This window comes from Chiloscyllium punctatum, chromosome 40 (assembly GCF_047496795.1).
Source record: "Chiloscyllium punctatum isolate Juve2018m chromosome 40, sChiPun1.3, whole genome shotgun sequence".
Taxonomy (NCBI): domain Eukaryota; kingdom Metazoa; phylum Chordata; class Chondrichthyes; order Orectolobiformes; family Hemiscylliidae; genus Chiloscyllium; species Chiloscyllium punctatum.
This window is the reverse complement of record NC_092778.1, coordinates 15,484,641-15,508,228: the sequence shown is the minus strand read 5'-3', so window position 1 is coordinate 15,508,228 and position 23,588 is coordinate 15,484,641. Positions and strand designations below refer to the sequence as shown.

The following is a 23,588-nucleotide window of genomic DNA, read 5'->3' as shown; positions in this document are numbered from 1 at the left end:
TGTGTTGGAGACTTATATGAATCGGAGTGTAAATGTTCCTAACTTTTACAAAACAAACGGTCCCAGTCTGTGGGATGGAGTTCAAAGACGCGATGTTGCCGTTTGGTCGGTTATGGAATTCCTCATTCCTGAAGAAGGGCTCATGCCCGAAAACGTCGATTCTCCTGTTCCTTGGATGCTGCCTGACCTGCTGCGCTTTTCCAGCAACACATTTTCAGCTCCGATCCCCAGTGTCAACCTCGGCACATTTCCTGAAGGAGGGTTATCCCCGAAACGTCCAGCCTCCTGCCTGTCCACTTTGGATTCCAGCGTCTGCAGTTTTTATTTGTCTCGAACAGTCCAAACGCGCGCAGCGATATTTAATTTTGCTCTTTTTCGTATCTGCCCACCGAAGTCACAAAATAATGGAGCTCTAAAAGCGGTGGATGACGTTTTAGACTGAGCCACAAGACTTCGTTGTGATAGAGAAACAGCACCCAGGTGTGATGTGCGGTTGAGGAAACAATATTCTTTCTGTGCTCGTATATAATCAAGAGAAATTAAGGTTGGGCGGGTCCTCGTACACAATGAAAGCAACTTTGATCCGAAAAGCGGACAGCCTAGTTTTGTTTTTGCCAAAAACCAAACATAAATGTGCTGGAGAAACTCAGCTGGTCTGCCAACTTTTCTCTCTATAAATGCTGCGAAAACTACAGAGTTTCTCCAGCATTTAATGTCTTGCTTTATGACTCCCGGTATCCGCAGTTATACGGTCATAGAAATGTACAGCAGGGAAACACACACTTCCGTCCAACTCGTCCATGCCGACCAGATATCCTAACCTAATCTAGTCCCATTTGCCAGTACTTGGCCCATATCCTTCTAAACCCTTCCTATTCTTATACCCATTTAGATGCCTTTTAAATGTTGTAATTGCATCAGCCTCCACCACTTCCTCTGGCAGCTCATTCCATACACACACCACCCTCTGTGAAAAAGTTGACCCTTCGGTCCCTTTTAAATTTTTCCCCTCTCACCCTCAACCTGTGCTGTCTAGTTCTTGACTCCCCCACCCCAGGGGAAAGACCTTATCTAATCACTCTCATAATTTTATAAACCTCTATACGGTCACCCCTCAGCCTCTGATGCGTCAGGGAGAACAGCTGCAGCCTATTCAGCCTCTCCCAATAGCTCAAATCCTCCAACCCTGGCAACATCCTTGTAAATCTTTTCTAAAACATCCTTCCGATAGGAGGGAGACCAGAATTGCACACAATATTCCAAAAGTGGCCAAACCAATGACCCGTACAGCTGCAACATGACCTCCAAACTTGGATACTCAATGCCTTGACTAATAAAGGAAAACATACCAAACACCTTCTTCACTATCCTATCTATCCATGACTCCAATTTCAAGGAACTATGAACCTGCACTCCAACATCTGTGTTCAGCAACAGTCCACAGGATCTTAACATTAAGTATAAATCCTGCTCTGATTTGCTTTCCCAAAATGCAGCACCTCACATTTATCTAAATTAACCTCCATTTGCCACTGCTCAACCCATTGGCCCATCTGATCAAGATCCCATTTTAATCTGAGGTAACCTTCTTCGCTGTGCGCCACAGCTCTAATTTTGGTGTCATCTGCAAACATACTAACTATACCTCCGATGTTCCCAACCGAATCATTTGTATAAATGATGAAAAGCAGTGGACCCTGCACCAATCCTCGTAGCACACCACTAGTCACAGGCCTCCAATCTGAAAGGCAACCCTCCACCACCAGCCTCTGTCTTCTACCTTCGAGCCAGTTCTGTATCCAAATGGCCAGTTCTCCCTGTATTCTTGCTAACCAGTCTCCCATGAGGAACCTTGTTGAACACCTTACTTAAGTTCATATAAATCACGTCCACCAGTCTGCCCTCATCAGTTCTCTTTGTTACTTCTTCAAAACACTCAATCACATTCGTGAGACATGATTTCTCACGCACAAAGCTGACTATCCTTAATCAGTCCTTGCCTTGTACCTCAGGATTCCCACCAACAACTTGCCCACTATCGATGTCAGACTCAGCGGTCCGTAGTTCCCTGGCTTTTCCTTACCACCTTTCTTAAATAGTGACACCACATTAGTCAATCTCCAGTCTGGCAACTCACCTGTGACAATCAATGATACAAATATCTCAGCAAGAGGCCCAGCAATCACTTCCCTAGCTTTCCACAGAGTTATAGAGTACACCTGATCAGGTCCGAGGGATTTATACACTTTTATGCAGTTTAAGACATCCAGCGTCTCCTCTCCTGTAATATAGATATTTTTCAAGATGTCACCATGTATTTCGCTACAGTCTGTATCTTCCATATCCTTCTCCACAGTAAACATGATGCAAAATACACAGTTAGTATCTCCTCCATCTCCTGCAGTTCCACACAGAGGCTGCCTGGCTGCGCTTTGATACACTTCCTTCTTTTTCTTAACCAAACCCTCAATTTCTCTAGTCATCCAGCTTTCCCTACACCTACCAGCCTTGCTTTTCACCCAAACAGGAATATACTGTTTCTAGACTCTCGTTATCTCTTTTTTGAAGGCTCCCCATTTTCCAGCCATCACTTTACCTGCGAACATCTGCCCCCTTAGAGACATATAGCATGGAAGCGGATCCTTCAGTCTAACTTGTCCATGCCGACCAGATATTGTAAATTATTCTTGTCCCATTTGCCAGAATTTGGCCCATAATCCCTCTAAAACCTTCGTATTCATGTACTCATCCAGATGCCTTTTAAATTGTTGTAATTGTACCAGCCTCCCCCACTTCCTCTGCCAGCTCATTCCATATATACACCAAATTCTGTGTGAAAAATTTGTCCCTTAGGTCCCTTTTAAATCTTTTCACTCTCACCTTAAACCTGTGGCCATTAGTTTTAAATTCCCCAACCCTGGGGAAAAAGACCTTTGCTATTCACCCTATCCATGCCCTTCATGATTTTATAAAGCTCAATAAGGTCACCCCCACCGACACTCCAGGAAAATAGTCCCAGCTATAGCTCAAACCAGGCAACATCCTTATGAATCTTTTCTGAACCCTTTCAAGTTTAACAATATCTTTCCTATAGCAAGGAGACCAGAATTGAGTGCAATATTCCAAAAGTGGCCTAACCAATGTCCTGTGCAGCGGCAAGATGGCATCCCAACACCTGTACTCAATGCACTGACCAATAAAAGCAAGCATACCAAATGCTTTCTTCACTACCCTGTCCGATTGCAACTCCACTTTAAAGGGACTGTGAACCTGCACCCAAGATCTCTTTGTTTTTATTCTAGCCTTTGCCAGTATCTATAAAACCTATGCATCAGGTTTTGAGCTGCAACAAGACTTCTGCATGACATCAGTTTAAGTGTGCTCAAAATGTTTGTGTTGATTGTCTGTTGGAAAGCTACTCAGTTCCCTTATGATGTGGAAAGTTCTATAATGTTGTCGTTGTTTGAAGCTCTACATTATACAGAAACATAGAGTTAACAGAGATCGCAGTCACGTTCTAGGCTGTTGGTGCTGTAATCTGTTCTGATAAAAGCGGAGGGAAAAGCCAGTAAAGTGCTTGTAAATTTATGTACTGGTCGTACTGCAACTCCATTATGAGATGAATTGGGCCAGTTTGTGTCATTTGCGAGTTTTAGCATTTTTTAAAAATCTTTGTGTTCCAAGTATTAGGTTCAATCCGAGAGGTTATGTGCATTTGATACTGTCTTTGTACTATCTTAAGATCATAAGACCAATGGAAGTAAGGCCATTCAGCCCATCTAGTTCACTCTGCCATTCAATCATGGCTGATGGGCATTTCAACAGCACTTACCTGCACTCTCCCCATATCCCTCAATCCCTTGTGAGATTAAGAATTTATCAATCTCCGCCTTCAAGACATTTAACGTCCCAGCCTTCACTGCGCTCCATGGCAATGAATTTCGCAGGCCTGCCACTCTCTGGAAGAAGAAATGTCTTCTCATTTCCGCTTTAAATTGATGCCCTCAGATTTTAAGGCTGTGCCCACGGGTCCTAGTATCCCTGCCTAATGAAAACAAATTCCCAGCGTCCACCCTTTCTAAGCCATGCACTATCTTCTAAGTTCTATTAGATCTTCCCTCAACCTTCTAAACTCTAATGAATACAATCCCAGGATCCTCAGCCATTCATCGTATGTTAGGCCTACCATTCCAGGGATCATCCGTGTGAATCTCCGCTGGACACATTCCAGTGCCAATCTGTCCTTCCTGAGGTGTAAGGCCCAAAACTTGGATACAGTATTCTAAATGGGGCCGAATCAGAGCTTCATAAAGTCTCAGTACCACATCGCTTCTTTTACATTCCAACCCTGTTGAGATAAATGACAACATTACAGTTGCTTTCTTGACCACGCATTCAGCCTGCAAGTCAACCTTTAGAGAATCCTGGACTAGCACTCCCAGGTGCCTTTGTACTTTGGCTTTAGAAATTTTCTCCCCTTTTAGAAAATAGTCCGTCCCTGTATTCTTTTTTCCGAAGTTCAAAACCTCGCATTTGCTCACATTGAATTTCATCCGCTGTTTCTTGGACCACCGTCCTAAACTGTCCAAATCTTTCTGCAGCCTCTCCACCTCCTCAGTACTACCTGTCTGTCTGACTAACTTCGTATCATCAGTGAACTTCACCAGAACGCCCCTAGTCCCTTCATCTAGATCATTAGTATATAAAGTGAACAGCTGTGGCTCCAACATTGAACCCTGCGGGACACCACTTGTCACTAGCTGCCATTCCAAAAAAGAACCTTTCATCCCAACTCTTTGCCTTCTGACAGACAGCCAATCCTCAATCCATGCCAGTAGCTCACCTCGAACACCATGTGCCCTCACCTTACTCAGCAGCGTCCCGTGAGGCACCTTATCAAAGGCCTTTTGGAAGTCTAGGTAGATAACATCCACCAGGTTTCCCTGGTCTCATCTACTTGTTACCTCTTCAAAGAATTATAACAGGTTTATCAGGCACAACCTCCCCTTACTAAATCCATGCTGACTTGTTCTAATCCGACCCTGCACTTCCAAGAATTTAGAAATCTCATCCTTAACGATGGATTCTAAAATTTTACCTACAACCGAGGTTAGGCTAATCGGCCTATAATTTTCCATCTTTTGTCTTGATCCTTTCTTGAAAACAGCGATTTTCCAATCATCTGGGACTTTCCCTGACTCCAATGATTTTTGAAAGATCATAACCAACGCCTCCATATTTCTTCAGCCACCTCCCTCAGAAGTCTAGTATGTAGCCCATTGGGGCCAGCAGATTTAGAAATTTTTAGAGCTTTTAGCTTTTCTAGCACTTTCTCTTTTGTAATGGCTACCATGCTCAACTCTGCCCCCAACTCTCCTTATTGTTGGGATATTATTCATGTCTTCCACTGTGAAGGCTGCGCAAAGTACTTATTAAGTTCTTCAGCTATTTCCTTATCTCCCAGCACTAGCCTTCCTGCATCAATTTGGAGCGGCCCCATGTCTACTTTCACTTCTCGTTTGTTTCTTATGTATTGCAAGAAACTTTTACTGTCATTTCTAATATTATTGGCTCGCCTACCTTTATGTTTGATTCCCCTCCTTCCTTATTTCTCTCTTTGTTGTTTTGTAGACTTCCCAATCTTCTGATTTCCCAGTGCTCTTGGCCACTTTATAAACTCTTTTGATACATTTCCTGACTTCCTTTGTCAGCCGTGGCTATCTAATCCACCCCCGCCAGAGAATCTTTCTTTTCTTTGGGATGAACCTCTGCACTGTATCCTCAATTACACCCAGAAATTCCTGCCATTATTTCTCTAATGTCTTTCCCATTAGGCTCTGCTTCCAGTCGATTTTCGTCAGTTCCTCTCTCATGCCCTTGTAATTACCTTTATTTAACTGGAACACCATTACATCCAATTTTGCCTTCTCCCTTTCAAACTCTACCATATTATGATCGCTGCCTCCCTTACTTTAAGATCTTTTATAAAGTCTGGCTCATTACATAGCACTGAGTCCAGAATAGCCTGCTCCATTGTGGGCTCCATCACAAGCTGTTCCAAAAAGCCATCCTGTAAATATTCCATGAATTCCCTTTCTTTGGATCCCACCGGCAACATTATTCACCCAGTGTATTTACATATTGAAGTCCCCGTGATCACCGTGACCTTGCCTTTCTGACATGCCCTATCTATTTCCTGGTACATGTGCCCACTGCTGGGAGGTCTGTACATAACTCCAATTATGTTGTTTTTGCCTTTATGATTCCTCACCTCTTATTCTACAAAAAGAGGTGTAATTGTTAGTGAGTGTCAGATGTTACTTCTGATGTTCCTGATGTAGGGCTTTTGCCCAAAATGTTGATTTTCCTGTCCCTCGGATGCTGCCTCACCTTCTGTACTTTTCAAGCACCACACTTGACTCTAACTCTCCAGCATCTGCAGTCCTCACTTTTGCCTGATGTTGCTTTCTGTAGAGCTATTGCTCATGTCCACAGCTTGTGCTACTTCTACATGTACTGCAGAAGGATGATATAAATTCAAAATTCACTTTGACTGCAGCACAAAAATTATATCCCACATTTAGATCTTAAAACTTTACTCCTAAAATTTTCAGCAACTCTCTTCAGTTGAAAAAGTTCGACCCCTTTCACAGTCTGTCTGTCTCTCTCTCTATCTATCTCTTTCTCTATATATATCTATATTTCTATACCTATCTCTCTACCTATCTCTCTCTCTCTCTCTATATCTATCTATCTCTCTCTCTATCTATCTCTCTATCTATCTATCTATCTATCTATCTATCTATCTATCTATCTATCTATCTATCTCTCTCTCTCTCTCTCTCTCTCTCTCTCTCTCTCTCTCTCCCTCCATCTCTTTGCAAACTATTTTGGGGTGAGACAATATGAAGGAGTTGATTGATCAGTTGTGTGTTTCACAAGTACTGTACTGTTGAATCAGAATGTAACACTCTAAATAAGCATGCATGGGCAAATTTCCTTCCACTAATTCCCATACGAGGAGGAGTGAAATTCTATCTAAACATGTCTAATGAACATTATTTGATCAAGTTATGATTTTTGGTGAAATTTACAAAGAAGGGTTCAGAAAAGATTTATAAGGATGTGAGTGTCAGAGGCTGAGGAATAACGTTATAAAGCTTTTTAACATCATGAAGGGCTTGGATAGGGTGAATAACCAAAGTCTTTTCCCAAAATTAGAGGGCATAGGTTTAGGATGAGAGGGGAAAGTTGAAAAAGAGCCTAAGGGGCAAGTTTTTCATGCAGAGCATGGTCCGTGTAGGGAATGAGATGCCAGAGGAAGTGGTGAAGGCTGGTGCAATTACAACATTTAAAAGGCATCTGGATGGGTATATGAATAGGAAAGGTTTAGAGGGATATGGGCCAAATGCTGGCAAATGGGACTAAATTAATCGAGGATATCTGGTTGGCATGGATGAGTTAGACCGAAGGGTCTATTTCCATGCTGTACATCTCTATGGCTGTATAATAGAGAACAATACAGCATAGAACCAGGCCTTTCAGCCCTCCAAGCCTGCACCAACTCATTTTGTATTTCCATACTAAACATATTTTCACTTACAGGATCCGTATCCCTGTATTCTCTTTCTATTCATGATTTGGAGGTGCCGGTGTTAGACTGGAGTGGACAAAGTTAAAAATCACATAACACCAAATTATGGTCCAACAAGTTTATTTGGGAGTACTAGCTTTCAGAGGATGAAGGAGCGGTGCTTCGAAAGCTAATGCTTCCAAATAAACATGTTGGATCATAATATGGTATTGTGTGATTTTTAATTTCCTGTTCGTGTATTCATCCATGTGTTTCTTGAATGCTGCTATTATGTCTACTTCCACCATCTTCTCTGGCAGTGCATTCCAGGCACTCAGCACCCTTCTGTGAAAAACTTGCCTTGTGCATCTCTTTTAAACTTCCTCCTTGAACCTGTAAGTTGACCCCTCCACCTGGGAAAAAGCCTCATACTTACCACTCTATTCATACCATTCTCAATCTTATAAACTTCTATCAGGCTGCCCCTCAACTTCCAAACCAGTCTATCTAACTTTTCTTCAAAGCTAAAATCCCCCATACCAGGCAACATCCTGGTAAACGTTTTCTGTACCCTTTCTAAAGCATCCACATCCTTCTGGTACTGTGGTGACCAGAACTGTACACAATATTCCAAGTGTGGCCTAACTCATATTCCATAAAACAACAGCATAACTTGTCTATCCTTATCATCAATGCCCCTTCCAATGAAGGTAAGTATACCAGAGGCCTTTTTCCTACCATATCTACCTGCGATGCCACCCTCCGTGGTCTGTAGACCTGCATACCCCAGATTCCTCTACATATCAATACTCGTAAGGGTCTACTATTTACTATATAATTGCTATCTGTACTTGACCTTCCAAAATGCATCAACTCACATTTGCCTGGATTAAACTCCATCTGTCATTTTTCTGTCCATGCCTCCAACTGGTCTATATATACTCTGACAGTCCTCCTCACTATCCATAATTCCTCCAATCTTTGTATCATCCACAATATAATTTTGCATTTAAAAAGCTTAGTTGATAATGACATGGAGGTCACTAAATTGCACTGTGGGAATTACACCTTCCAGCAAGCATGGTTGAAAGTCCAGCGATCAGTAAGGGAAGCTTTGTACAACAATAAATATAGTGAGCTTCAAACCAAACTTGCAGAATGAATGGAGGAGTGATAACGTTAAAGAAATCCAGATGTAGGCCAGTTTACATGATAAAATACTACAAACCATCTATGTTATTCCAGAAGGAGCATTTTTCTCATTGGTATTGGTGAAGCTTATCCTGCTGACTGACCAATCTTGGACTTGGACAGATCAGCTAATAATTTTAATCCAATACAGGAAGTTAGGTCACAGATCAACCTGCACAAAATTTGAGTGTAATGTCTCTCTGAAGGATTTTCATTGGATAATTAGGCTATCAAGTCTCTCTCCAGTGTCGAAAATATTAGCCGTGGTGCTATTGTTGTAAGGTCTATTGATAGCACTGAATAGCTTAGTCTTTTGAGTTCTTCTGGCTGCTAGAGTATAAGAGATAAATTCATCAATCAGAAGTGTGTGACAAACGTAGAGGAAATTTCTGATTTATCATTATAAGGAATGTCTTTGCTAAGGTTATGTTCAAATGTTATATTGTGCACATAGCTGAAAAAGTCTTGCCTGATAGCCACTATGGATTCAGAAAGCCAGAGATACTATGGAGGGCTTCACTGCTACACAACTTCAGGAAATGTGTTGAGAACAAAACTTGACTTTTAATGCACCTTTGTTGATCTCACAAAACACTGTCAGGAGAGTGGGTCTCTGGACTCTACTGGCCATAATTGGTTTTCTTGAAAACTTTATCCAGATGATTTTCCAGTTCCTTGCTGGCCAAAGTCATAGAAAAAAGTGAAATTTCTATCTCCTGCTCTGTCTGTCATGGTGGAAAACTGCTTTGTGTTTTAGCCGCTGACTTGTTCATTATATTGTCTGTTTTGCTGCTATTTATGCGAACATGAATTGGAATAAAGAATTTGTCTTTGCTTTAAAGTGAGTGACAAATTATAGTTTAGACAGTTTGGATGCTGTTGTTTGCTGATTACTGTATCCTTGCTATCTACATGGAAAAAGACTTCCAGATCGTAATGGAACATTCCCAGATAAGAAAACTTGGCCTCATTATCTGTAGAAATTATATGCAGTTTGCCTCATAAAACTTTGTGGTGCATGATATATTCATTGACAGGCACATTTTGTCTGAACTGAATAGTTTTATATAAGGGCATAGGGAATAGGAGCAGGAATCAGTCATTCAACCCCTGAAGCCTACTCTGCCATTTGACTGATCTTTTACGTCATTGTCATTTTCCTACGTTATGCTCATATCCCTTTAATATTTAGGAATCTATTGATTTCTATTTTGAACATATAATGACTGAACCCCACCACACCTCTCTGGTGTAGAGAATTTAAAAGGTTCACCACCCTTAAGTAAAGAATACCTCCTAATACCCCATAAGTAATAAACAGGAGGATATTGAGAGGGGCAGAGGGACTGAGAGACCATTAAGTACATGTCCACATGTCACTGAAGATGGCAGCACCATTGGGTGAAAGGTTACATGCAAAAGCAGGGATGTAATGCTGGAACTAATACACGACATTGGTTAGGCCAAAAAATGGAGTTTTGTGTGCAGTTTTGTTCACCATGTTACAGGAAGAATATATTTGTTCTGGAGCAGGTACAGAAGAGAAGTATGAGAATATTTCTAGGGCTTGAAAATTGCAGCTATGAAGAAAGTTGGACAGGCCTTGGTTGGTTTCCTTAGAATGGAGGATGCTAAAAGGTGACTTATCTGAGGTGCACAAAATTGCACAGTGCTCACATAGAATGGACAGGAAAGACCTGTTCGCACTCTCAAAGGAATCTGGATCTGCACCTGAAGAACTGAAACCAACAAGATTATGGACCAGATGCTGGAAAGTGGGATTCGTATGGGCAGCTAGTTTATTCAGCTAATGCTGAATGGCCTTTTTCTGTGGGGCAACCTTTCTATGATTCTATATTAGACACAAACTATTTGTTTAGCACTTTTCTCTTTTTTAATATATAAGTATAATTCTCCTGTTTCTGCCTGAATGGGTCCATAGTTGCCTTTGCTAATATTTCCTCTATATGTCCAGTATCTATCAAAGTTTCTTTCAGTTGTTTTTTGTGTTTCTAGCCAGTTTTCTTTCATATTCTCACTTTCTTTATCAGTTTCTTGGTGCTCCTTTATGTTCACTCTTAAGTGATTGATGGAATGACTGTTTGGTGCTCCCCACTGCCACAAACTGCCTGCACTTCACACTAAAAAAGCAATGTAAGTCATAAAGCTGGCAGTGTATAACTGTGCACATAAAGGCTGGCAGCCTATAAGACAATGCTGAAGTCAACAAGTGCACTAAGAGGTAATGTGAATTTTATAAAGACTGGCAGCCTTCAAGTGTGTGATTAAAGTGAGGATGCATTAAGAAAGAAAGCTGTTATGATCCCCTCTGATGGCAATACTGGACACGTCATATTTTAGAATGAAACCTCGCATGTTAGATCATAATTTTAATTTTTGCAGTTATGGTTAGTCATTGAAATGAAGTGGCAGTTGACACGGAGCGTGCTGACATGGGGCACAGACACAAGATGGCCACTGAGCCATAAGTTGGTCACTTAGCACACAAGATGGCCACTGAGCCACTACATAGAAAAGTACAGCGAAGTATACACAGATGCTTCCTGAGGCCAACAGGATACCAGTGCAATAGACACAGAACATAGATAATTAGTTTAAGGCGGGTGGGGGAGAGAATACAGTAACGTCGACTGCCCGCCGAAGAGTCCAGCCACCATCTTCAATAGAAATGTTAACTAACTGAGACTGCTTGTGTACAAGTGTTAATACCTTAGATTTGCAGTAATGGAAAATGATCTTCCTTCTCAGGAAGAACAATCACGACCAATTACTGCAGCAATGGACTTCTGTGTAGCTGCTGAAACTGACAATGATTCTGTAACCAACAGAGAAAATGCTGGAAAATCTCAGCAGGTCTGGCAGCATTTGTAAGGAGAGAAAAGAGCTTACATTTCGAGTCTAACCTTTGTCAAAGCTCTAACAGAGAAAATGCTGGAAAATCTCAGCAGATCTGGCAGCTTCTGTAAGGAGAGAAAAGAGCTGATGTTTTGAGTCTAACTGACCTTTGTCAAAGCTCAGCAATGATTCTGTAACATTCCTCTGAAACTGACAATGACTCTGTAATGTTTCTGTAAACAAACCATGGTGCACAAACAAAGACTGGATATTTGGATGTATAAAATATCGTGACATGTGCTCCAAGGATGAGAGAAGGCTTGCAACTGACAGCTGTGGTGCCAGAAGTCGCTGTCTTCCTGAAGCTCCAGTTTCTTTGTACAATAAATTCTGTCGTTGAATCCTGATTCTGACTCTGAGACTGGTGATTTTCCCCACAACAGAAACATATTTACACAAAAGAATATAAGTTTATGAAACAAAAAAGTAAACAAAGCTCGATGTAAAGAAGACAGCCAAAAAGGCTTTAAACAAAGTTTCAACATGTTTCCAAATACCATCCATTACAGAGACTCAATCCCAGAGAGATATCGCTCCTGTCTCAGATTTTAAAACCTTTACTGATTTTCTCCATTTTCTTTTTCATGAGCTCTGGAGACAACTTTATGATTTATTTCCAGGGTTGGTGGTATGAACCTTTCATAATTGTGTTGGCTAAAATTTTTCATTTCTACCTATTTGAAGATTTTTATCCAAACTTTTCTGGCTTGGAAGCTTCACAGAATAAAAACTAGGTGACTGGTTCCCTTGAACTGAACAACTAGGAGAAACAGTCCTATGCTTTAAAATTAACTCTGAGTTCTTCTGAACCAAACTTTGAACTTTCTGTTCTAAAACCAAACTAAATCAATCAACTTAATATGTTTAATATGCCTGTCAAAATCTCAACAAAGATTTCCTCTCGGTGCACCGGTTTCCCCCCACAAATCAAAGATGTGCAGCTTGGGTAAATTGGCCGTGCTAACTTGCCCATACTGTGCAGGGATGTGTAGGTTAGATGCATAGTCAGGGGTAAAAAAGTAGTGTTGGGAAATGGGTCTGGAGGGCTGATGAGGACTTGTTCGACTGAAGGGCCTGTTTCCACACTGTAGGGATTCTATGATCTTCTATTAGTCATGCCATACTAGGGAGTGCAAAATTCCACCCATGGAAACGTTTGGAGTGAGATTTGTGATTAAAGGGCAATGCAGGTTACAAAGTTATTGATGTACATCATGCTAATTTTGAAACAGAATACTGTTTCAAACAAAATAGTTGATGCTTGACAATTGTGAGTTAATACAAAACTTAATAAACCAAAGATAGAAAACTATCTGGGAAAACAGAATACATATTAATTTTATTATCCAATGAGTAAATTAAAAATTATGTAACCTTGTTAATGAATAATGAGCAAAAAATAGGCTACTCGGCCCTTTGAGTCTGCTCTGCCATTCAATAAGATCATGTTTGATGTGATATTAACCTTAACTCTACATCCCATATAGCCCTGATAATCTTTCATTCCTTTAGTGATCAAGAATCTGCCTACTTTAGCCATGAAAATATTTAAAGATTCTGCATTCACTGCCTTTTGAGGAATGGAATTCCAAAGACTCACTGCTCTCAGACAAAAAATAGTTTCCTTATCTCTGTCTTAAATTGTAACACCTCATTTTGAAACTGTGATCCATACTGCTCCATTCGCCCACAAGAAAGGAGAGCATAGGAGACTGAGGGGAGATCTTAGAGAAGTGTAAAAGATCAGGAGAGGCATGGATAGGGTGAATGCACTCTTTCTTTTTCCCAGGGTTGGGGAATCGAGGATTAGAGGGCATCAGTTTAAGGTTAGAGGGGAAAGAATAAAAGGGAACCTGAGGGGCACCTTTTTTACACAGAGGATGGTATGCATATAGAATGAGCTGCCAGCGGAAGTGTTTGAGGTGGGTACATTAACAACATTTAAAAGGCATGAATAGAAAAGGTTTAGAAGGATATGGAGGGCTTTTGCCCAAAACGTCGATTTCGCTGCTCGTTGGATGCTGCCTGAACTGCTGTGCTCTTCCAGCACCACTAATCCAGTAATTAGAAGGATATGGGCCAAATGTAGGGAAATGGGGTTAGTGTGGATGGACATTTTGGTTGGTATGGTCTAGTTTGGGCCAAAGGGCCTGTCTCCATGCTGTAGGTCTCTATGACCCTGTAAAAGGAAACATCCTTTCGACATCTACTCAGTCAAATACCTTCAGGATCATGTATGTTTCATTTAGGTCACCTCTGACTCCAGAGGATACAAGCCTAATCTGTCTAGTCTTTCCTCATGAGGCAATCCACTAATTCCAGGTATTAGTTAAGTAATTGTTCTTTGAATTCCTTCCAATGCATTAAAAACTTTCGGTGAGTACGGTGACCAGTACTGAGCAGTCTGACTATATTCCCAGTATCACTGAAGCACAATTTCCTGACTCTTAGGTTCAATTCCTCCCACAGTGAAACATAACATTCGATTAGCTCTCCTGATCACTTGCTGCACTTGTCTACAAACATTTTGTGATTTGTACAGTAGGACATCCATGAAGGGGCACACGGTAATTGAAACACATTTGGCAAAGTATTGTTTAACATGGAAGCATTTCATTTGGCATTTTTTGCATTGGGAATTTGCAATTTATGCTCTGTAAATCAGGTGTATGTTGTACTAATGGCGAGATATGTTGCTGATAATATTTGGAAGCCCTGTACGTGTGTTAAATTCTTTGAGTGTATTTGTGCCATTTAGCTGCTTGTACCATGGGTTTCTGATGACATGGTATCTCATGTTCACCTCATCCTCTTGAGTTGAGTTCCATTATTTCCTCAGATGCAATATGGTAGCAGGAATGGGAAGGATTGGGGGAAATAATCCATGGCAATAGGAAGAACGGGAATTGTTTTGAGGCGGAAGAATGATGTGGGAATTTAGTTAAAATGTAGCACCAGACAGCAGCAGGGGAAGGGAATTTCATTTTTAAAAAGTGAGAAAATCAGAGTAAACTTCAAGGCAACAGGAGTGGATCGGAATGTAACAGAAAATGCAAAACATAGCACCAGGGAAAGATGGAGTCAGCTTTAGTTCAGTTGACACATTCTCTGTTCTGAGTGAGCAGCTTGTGCATTGAAGTTCCATAATGAGAAGAAGCAGAAGGAAATAAGAATTTACTGTTCCCTTGCTCCAACAGGCTGAACCAGCATTGTCCTTCCTTACTCATTCCTGCTTTGTCGGTTCCCAAGTCCTCCCCTGTGGTGGAAGACCTGAATTCTTTATCCCACAATATGTCTTGGGCATGGCTCAGTTGATAGTATACATTTTTTCTACTGAGCCATAAACCCTATTTGGGACTTGAAACAATATCAATATTTTAACTTGAGGTCCTCTCTGGCTATTCAGCCTTGAGGTCCTCTCTGGCTATTCAGGAGCATAAATGATTCCGTGGTATCATCCAGGAAGATCAGGGGTTTGCCATTCACTTTAAAATGGCACCTTGCTGAGTGCAAATCAGTGGCTACAGTTCCCAAAATGACTGTGGTGACTTTAGTTCAAAAGTAGTTTCTTTTGCCTGAGGTGCTACATAAATGCAAGTTGTTATTCTTTTACCATGTAACAAAAGTGAGATTGGAGGTATAGGCCTTTGAAGAAATTGGAGCAATATGAGACCACGCTGTGACAGGTTTTTCTTATATTCCCATGTTGACATAGCTTTTGCCACCTTAAAATATACACGTTACAATAGAAACTTGCCATTACAGGCTTAGAACCTAGGTAGCTTAAAGCATGCTGCCAATGCTGGATAAAAAAAATCAGGGTTATTTCTAAAAAAACACACACATTTTGTCAAAGCTTTTCATCTTGCATTTATCAAGGTATTTCACAAGAATACTAATTCATTGGAAAACTAACATTTATACTGCATGTGTGTTGATAGGTGGCAAATGGACTACGATCCATGGAGATGTTGCCATAGATAATGCACCAGAGTGATGATTGACAATTAACAGTCTGCCTTTAGGTAAATTTTAAACCAGCAGATTGGTCAGGGAATTGGCATAGGTAATTACCAAGAAATAGCTGTCACCTATTTTGTTGAGTTGAAACTGGTACAGTATATGTACATCTTCTTTCTAACTGCAGAGTCCAGGGCCTGGTGTGTTAACATGAGTAGATTCCAGTACATAAGTGCACCACGCTGCAAGCCTGATTGATAGTACTAAATTGGGTGTCAGCATAATTCCTTCCATATTCAAAATTATCCAGCAAAAGTTGTCCAACTGCAGAGTTACATCAAATGTTATACATTATGTTGCAAACTTTTCAAGCTCAGGCTAGCGGGCTAGTTGAGCGTTGTCAATACCTTGCTTGATGCAAACAGCCAACGAGACATGCTGTGGATATGATCCGTCAGTCTTTGGGAAGGCAGACATACCTGGCATCACACAGGCACTGATACACCATACACCATTTCACTCAATGGTGTGATAGTCACAATACCTTTTTGCTTTCATGGCAGTGACCACTACTTGTACTGCTACTGCATAGTAGCAGCATGAAACATCTAGCTTCATCTCTTGCCGAAACCGTTGAGATATTGTATTGAAGGTGTACCTTTAAGAGAGAGAGGAAGCTAGCAAGGACTGACTGAAAGCACAGAGTGTCCTGAATAAGGTAAAAATGTAATACGCGTTCAAAACAAATAGCTGGAGTTGCGTTGCCATGGAACAAAACAAATTCAAGTTCGGCCAATAAGTTTAAATTATGCCCCAGATACCAAAATCCAATCCAATTTGAATTTAGTGTTTTGATGACATCAAACCAATGAAATGATCCAATGTTTTGGGGTATAAATTGGACATTTTGAACAGTTGGGGGAGAACCGCCAAGTATAGATTGCTAGCCGAATAGCTCTTTGAAAGGTACCTGTTCTATTGAAAGACCTGTGAAGCAGAATACTGAAGAAAAGACGACAGAGGAAAATCTACAGAGGAAGATACAAAGAGAAGATTCGACAGCTGGCTAGTTTTGAAATGTGAATTTTTTTGTAAATCCTAGTCGGGGCTTTTATCGGACCAGTATTGTAGAGTGAGAAGTAAAATATAGGTTTAAGAGAAAGGAGTTGTAAAGAGTTGTTGGTTTTAATATTCTCTGTTGAACTTAAAGAATAAAATTGTTAATTTTTGCTTTAAATAGTGACCTCTGGGATAGTTCTTTGCCTCTCAAAATTTAACAGATTATGACACAAGGTGAGCTTCTCTGTGTGTCAGGTTTAAATTAGCAGAGGGGTTTACACTGTGTTGTAACAATATGCTCCCTGGATAATCTGAGGTAAAACTGGCACTTTTGAGTGACTGCCTTAGGGCCTTCCATGGGTTTGTGCAATGTACAGGAAGGTACGATCTGTTCAGGGTAATCATAATCTTGTCGGATATCTTTGATGTGTCCTATTTAGTGGCAAGTTTGATTGGTGAACAAATGAGTCTGGTTCTGTTTATAAGGTTGCTGATAAAACCAATCTTATAGCATGTTTCAAACGTGTATACTGACTGGTAGGTTGCAGCGGACAGTAGTAAACATTTGAGATCTTGTGAACTATCCTGGTGAGTGCAAGACAAAAAGCTTTGACAAAGTGGGTCTCTATTCATCAATACTTAACTTCTGTACTAAATACTTTCTCTCCCTCTGAATGCTGTAAACCAGTCAAAATGGGAAGTAGGATGATGTGCCTGGGGGCACATCATTGATGATCGTATACTTCATGACAGCAAGAAAACAGCATGGGATGAGAAATTTTATAGACCCTTTATGCCATTTTGAGTCAACTATCGCTGAGCAAGGAAGCATTCATGGCCTCCAAAACCACAATTTTTGAAAATTGTCTGTTTAACTGCCAATGTCACTGTTACTGCTGCAAACCACTAACAGTCATGTGCCACTTCTTCTGCACTTCATAAACAGTTCGGAGACTGAACAATATAACCTTTTTTTACTTTGAACTTTTTTGTCTCACTTCTTCTAATCTCTGTGTGCGTGCTTTGTGGCAGTATCCTTGGGTGCCATAGTTAATAAACTCTCTGTTTTTATTAATTCAAGAAAACCTGGTTAAATTGTCTCCTTGAAAAACTTAAGTTCATTTGGATGTGGAAGAAAAGTATTCATAAGGAAGAGGTTCCTTATATATTAATCTTGTGACCAACCTGTGACCAGTGGAGTGCCACAAGGATCGGTGCTGGGTCCTCTACTTTTTGTCATTTACATAAATGATTTGGTTGTGAGCATAAGAGGTACAATTAGTAAGTTTGCAGATGACACCAAAATTGGAGGTGTAGTGAACAGCGAAGAGGGTTACCTCAGATTACAACAGGGGGATCTGGACCAGAGGGGCCAATGGGCTGAGAAGTGGCAGATGGAGTTTAATTCAGATAAATGCGAGGTGCTGCATTTTGGGAAAGCAAATCGTAGCAGGACTTATACACTTAGTGGTAAGGTCCTAGGGAATGTTGCTGAACAAAGAGACCTTGGAGTGCAGGTTCATAGTTCCTTGAAAGTAGAGTCGCAGGTAGATAGGATAGTGAAGAAGGCGTTTGGTGTGCTTTCCTTTATTGGTCAGAGTATTGAGTACAGGAGTTGGGAGGTCATGTTGCGGCTGTACAGGACATTGGTTAGGCCACTGTTGGAATATTGTATGCAATTCTGGTCTCCTTCCTATCGGAAAGATGTTGTGAAACTTGAAAGGGTTCAGAAAAGATTTACAAGGATGTTGCCAGGGTTGATGGATTTGAGTTATAGGGAAAGGTTGAACAGGCTGGGGCTGTTTTCCCTGAAGCGTCGGAGGCTGAGGGGTGACCTTATAGAGGTTTACAAAATTATGAGGGGCATGGATAGGATAAATAGACAAAGTCTTTTCCCTGGGGTCGCAGAGTCCAGAATGAGAGGGCATAGGTTTAGGGTGAGAGGGGAAACATATAAAAGAGACTTAAGGGGCAACCTTTTCACGCAGAGGGTGGTACGTGTATGGAATGAGCTGCCAGAGGATGTGGTGGAGGCTGGTACAATTGCAACATTTAAGAGGCATTTGGATGGGTATATGAATAGGAAGGGTTTGGAGGGATATGGGCCGGGTGCTGGCAAGTGGGACGAGATTGGGTTGGGATATCTGGTCGGCATGGACAGGTTGGACTGAAGGGTCTGTTTCCATGCTGTACATCTCTATGACTCTATGACTCTAACTGAGGCAATGGTTGAATAAAGAAGGAGAGACATTTCATCCTTCCACACCAGGGAGCTTAACCATTTGAGGTATCCCATTTAGAGTGAATTGGGGCACTTCATCTGAGATCTGGTCATACAAAAATAGACCATGCACCAAATTGGAGGGGAACCTAATTTATTTGACCAGTTTTTTGGATTTGATGCAGTTTGTTAATCAAAAAGGCTTCAGCTTATCCACTAATACTCATCCATGGCCTGAAGAGGGCACCCCTGCCATTACTACCTTTTGTTCCAGATATGGTGCTAAAATATCCTATCAGCCTGAAGAATGCTGAAGAATCATTAATACAGGCTGTTAGGCCTGCAAAGGTTTCAAAGCAGTGCTGCAGCAAGAAGCTTCCGTATTCTGGGACATGAGTCCCATCAAGGCTAACAAGAAGTAAAAGACCCCCACCCACAGTTACCTGAAGTAACCCAGGTGACAGAGGATTTCTGGAGCACAGAGCTCTTAATGGACACATGATTTAAGTTCGATACTGGAGAAGCTGTTTCCATCCTCTTGAGTTGCTGTGCTGTGCAGTGCTTAAACTAGAACCATGGCCTGGGGGCACATCATTGATGATCGTATACTTCATGACAGCAAGAAAACAGCATGGGATGAGAAATTTTATAGACCCTTTATGCCATTTTGAGTCAACTATCGCTGAGCAAGGAAGCATTCATGGCCTGACAGCTCATTTACTGTCTGGAGCATAAGAAATCCACACCATGTCCAGATCACTTCGCGACAATCCCAATGTATCCTACACTGTATACCACCCTTCAGGGAATAAAGGAAAAAACAGCCAATCGGAGCATCAAGAACCACAGCCAGAACAGGAAATTCTGGATATCACACAACTTTGAAGGAGACAGTGGAGGGAGCAACTGCCAAGATGCTACAGAAGTGGTAATAAAATGATGCAGCAATAGGGCTTTCCAAACAGCCCAAGAATATCTGGAATGTATCCTTGCATAATGAGCCTGTCCATGCAGCCACAGCCAATAAGAATTCAACAGTTACAGCCAGTCAAGTGGTTGACCTGGAAGTTACACCAATAGAGGCTTGATGAGGAGGTGAGCTGGTAATAGGTTCATAACGAATTGATATGTAAATAATGAGAAAATGTGGACATATTATTGCAAGGAAAAGGTAAACACTTAGACACAGGATGAACACCTAGAAGGAGATGTAGTACAATGTAGCAGCTGTCAGTAGGATAGAAAGACTGACTCTATAGTAGTCATGTGGAGATCTCTTCTTGTTTTGTGTATAATGTACTGCATATAGTTCAATAAATAGTTCTGGTTAGTAATATCTTTAACCACACTCACAATATTTGAACAGAGAAGGGAGGTTAGAGATGGCATTGTATAAGGATGAAGGGGATTGGGTTTTTTTTCTTGGAGGAGTGATGTTAGATGTTAACAAGAGGGACCGTACCTGAGGGAGATAATTGTTAACATTATCCAATAAGATGAGCCAGAAAGGGAAGGTGAGTGGTCAGCAGTTTAGTAGGAGTGAGATTATGGATGGGTCAGTTCAGAGACAGTATGAGGAGAGTTAGGAGAAAAACTCGAAAAAAGTGCAAGTTGAGGCCGAGGGTGGGGGGAAACTTGGAGGAAGTTTGGACTGGTGGGATAGAATTTGCAAGGCATCTGCTTTAAATGGCCTCAACCTTAGTGACAAAAACATTGATGGAAGTGAGATTGGGGAAGGTAGGAGATAGGGTTTAAGAAGAGATTTTGCAAAAAAAAAGTAAACAAAATGTGAGTTACCTTTGCATTCCAGATTAATCCTGAACCAGTGAGCAACTTTTAGCAGTCAAGAGCAAGAGCCAATGGTGAATGGGTGAACGAGTCATCTGCCAGATTCATTCTTGTATGTGTTCCTTTGGCAATTCATTGGGGTCAATAAGCATGGGATGGAAATGATGAGATAGAATATCTTCACAACTACTGTTAATTCATTTATTATGTAATGATGTCAGTGGTATGGGTGATCTCACATTGACAGCTGCAACTCATGTGAAGCAGAAATACCATAGATTGGGCTGTCAGTTGGAATCTTACAAAATGATTCTGTGGATTATGCGGAGTGACTCCATGTGAGGATTTTAAAATGTTTGGTCTCAGAAGATTTAACATCTTCCTCTTATATCATTGATTTCATTGAAATGAAAAGTGAAAAAATGGCAAACATGTTGCATGTGTCCTCTCTTATCCTGGTGCCATGACTGAACAATACTTCCACATTGCACTCAGGATCTGGGCAACACTTGATGCAATACATCATGTCCATCACCTCATTGCAGCTCTCCTCTGCATTGGCATTCGTGCAACTTTCCCTGCAACCACGGGCTACAGTAGTTTCATTTCCTAAGATAGTCATCCATATCTGCAAAACATTAGAAGTGCACTTCAATTAATAAAACAAAGAGTTTTTCTTTTCGTACTTAAAATCATTTTAATTGGATCTCCATGGAGCCCCAGCATCACAGATGCCATTGTTTAGCCAATTTGATTCAATCCATGTGATATCAAGAAACGTCTGGAGGCACTGTATACTGCAACGGCTATAGACCCTGACAACATTCTGGCAATATTATTGAAATGTGTGCTCCAGAACTTGCTGCTCCCTGAAGTGTTCTAATACAGTCACAATGCTGGTATCTACCCAACAATGTGGAAAATTGCTCAGTTATGTCCCATAAACAAACAATGACAAATTTAACCCAACCAATTACAATCCCATTAGTCTAGTGTTGATCATTCATAAAGCAATAGAGGATCACATCAACAGTGTGATCAAGCAGCACTTGCTTAGCAATAACCTGCCCAGTGACACTCAGTTAAGGTCTCGCCAGGGTCACTTAGCCCCAGACTTCATGGCAGCCTTTGGCCAGACATGAACAAAATATCTGAATTCATGAGGTGAGATGAAATGAGAGTGACTGCTGTTGACGTTTGAATGAGTGTGGCATCAGGAACCTTAGAAAGATTTAAGTCACTGAGAACCTGGGGGAAATCTCAACTGGTTGGAGTCACACCTGGCACAAAGAAAGATGTTTATGCTTGTTGAAGGTCAGTCATCTAAACTCCACGACATCTTTGCAGAAGTTCCTCAGGGAAGTGCCATAGACCCAAATAATTTCAACTGCTTCATTAAGGACCTTCCCCCCATTATAAGGTCAGAAGTGGGGAATGCGCAATGAACAGTGAACAATGTTCAGCACCAATACTAAAACATTTGTGTCCACATGCAGCAAGACCTGCACAATATCTAACTATGGCTGACAAGTGGTATGTAACATTTATGGCATTACCATCACTGAATTCCTTACTGTAAACACCCTGTGCATTACTATTGACCAGAAACTGAACTGAACTAGTTTTAAAAACTATGGCTACAAGAGCAGTTCAGAGGTTAAGAATTCTGCAGCAAATAACTCACCTGACTTCCCAAAACCATCCACAAGGCACAAGTCAGGAAAGTGATGGAACTCTCACCACTTGCCTGCATATGTGTAGCTCCAAAAGCATGCAAGAAGCTTGACACCGTGCAGAACAAATAGGGGGAGGGGGGTCAGGAGTAAATGATAGGTGAGGACAGAGCCCAAAGAGAGAGAAGAACAATTGGACAGACAAAGGAGTGGATACCGATCTTGCTAGGAGGATGAATGGCTGTTAATGGACACTGTTAGTAACTATCAGTAGGTATTGTTTAATGGCACACTATGTGGTAAACAATGTGTTTGCACCACATTGACAAACAATCACTCCTTCCAATATCACCAATCACTAGCAACAGTGTGTATCATCTACAAGATAATGCAGAAATTCATCACGGCTCCTTAGACAATTCATTCCAAACCCATGACCAATACCACTGGAAAGAGATGGATATCCCACCTGGTGCAAGTTCTTCTTTAAGCCACTCGAGGGACATAGGGATAATTGGTTATATCGAGTTCAGTTGCAGGTCTTATTGGATGTTGGCGGAACAGGTCTGATGGGCTATATGGCTTATTCCTCTTTAAATAATCCTATAGACTTTGTTAGGGTGAAGGAGGTAAGGATCCAAAAGCTCAGGATCTGGCGTACTTCAAGAATAATTAAACATAAGCTGAACAGTTACACAGCTGCCAAAGATAGTGAAAAAAAACTTCCAATTTTGAATGACCTTTGAACATGTTGTGGTGTTTAATTACTTTTGACCTCAGCACAGGAAGTTGTTGAGTACAATTTCTAATTAGTCCATGCTAAGATTTAGGTTTTGTTTGCTTACTTTTTCTATTAGTTAATCTTCAGTGAGCAGATAAAGTTAAATTTAATCTTTCAGGGATGAGCAACCAAAATCATCTCAAGGAGTTAGTTATTTCTGTCCTTCATCCCAGTAGGTTTTCTAACAACAACATGAGATTGTGAACTTACCATAGTGAGCAAACATTTGCATAATTACCATACTACACAATGCATAGGAGTTCTGCCATGCTACTACTAAAATTAATGTGCTAATGAAGTATTATGGAGTAGATCATTAGTGTGAAAATTAGCGCTATACTAATCACACCCTCTTGAGTTCTGTTGAGACTGGTTTGCAGCAACAGGTCTAAGACATCAGACTTTATTACACAGAAGATAGATACT

General features: G+C 41.0%; 1 protein-coding gene and 1 long non-coding RNA gene across 2 annotated transcripts in view; one reads left to right on the top strand and one right to left on the bottom strand.

The window, feature by feature from the left end:
• Window positions 1-70: 70 nt before the first annotated feature.
• LOC140464378 (uncharacterized) lies at window positions 71-12,027 on the top strand. Its single transcript, XR_011954917.1, has 2 exons — window positions 71-480; window positions 11,534-12,027. It is a non-coding gene; the product is annotated as an uncharacterized lncRNA (long non-coding RNA).
• Window positions 12,028-20,895: 8,868 nt separating this feature from the next.
• LOC140464787 (uncharacterized) overlaps window positions 20,896-23,588 on the bottom strand; it is a 38,575-nt gene continuing 35,882 nt past the window's right edge. The window contains exon 7 of the mRNA XM_072560274.1: window positions 20,896-21,336. Coding sequence (XP_072416375.1) covers window positions 21,094-21,336 — 243 coding nt within the window. The 3' untranslated portion in view covers window positions 20,896-21,093. The remainder of the gene's footprint in view (window positions 21,337-23,588) is intronic.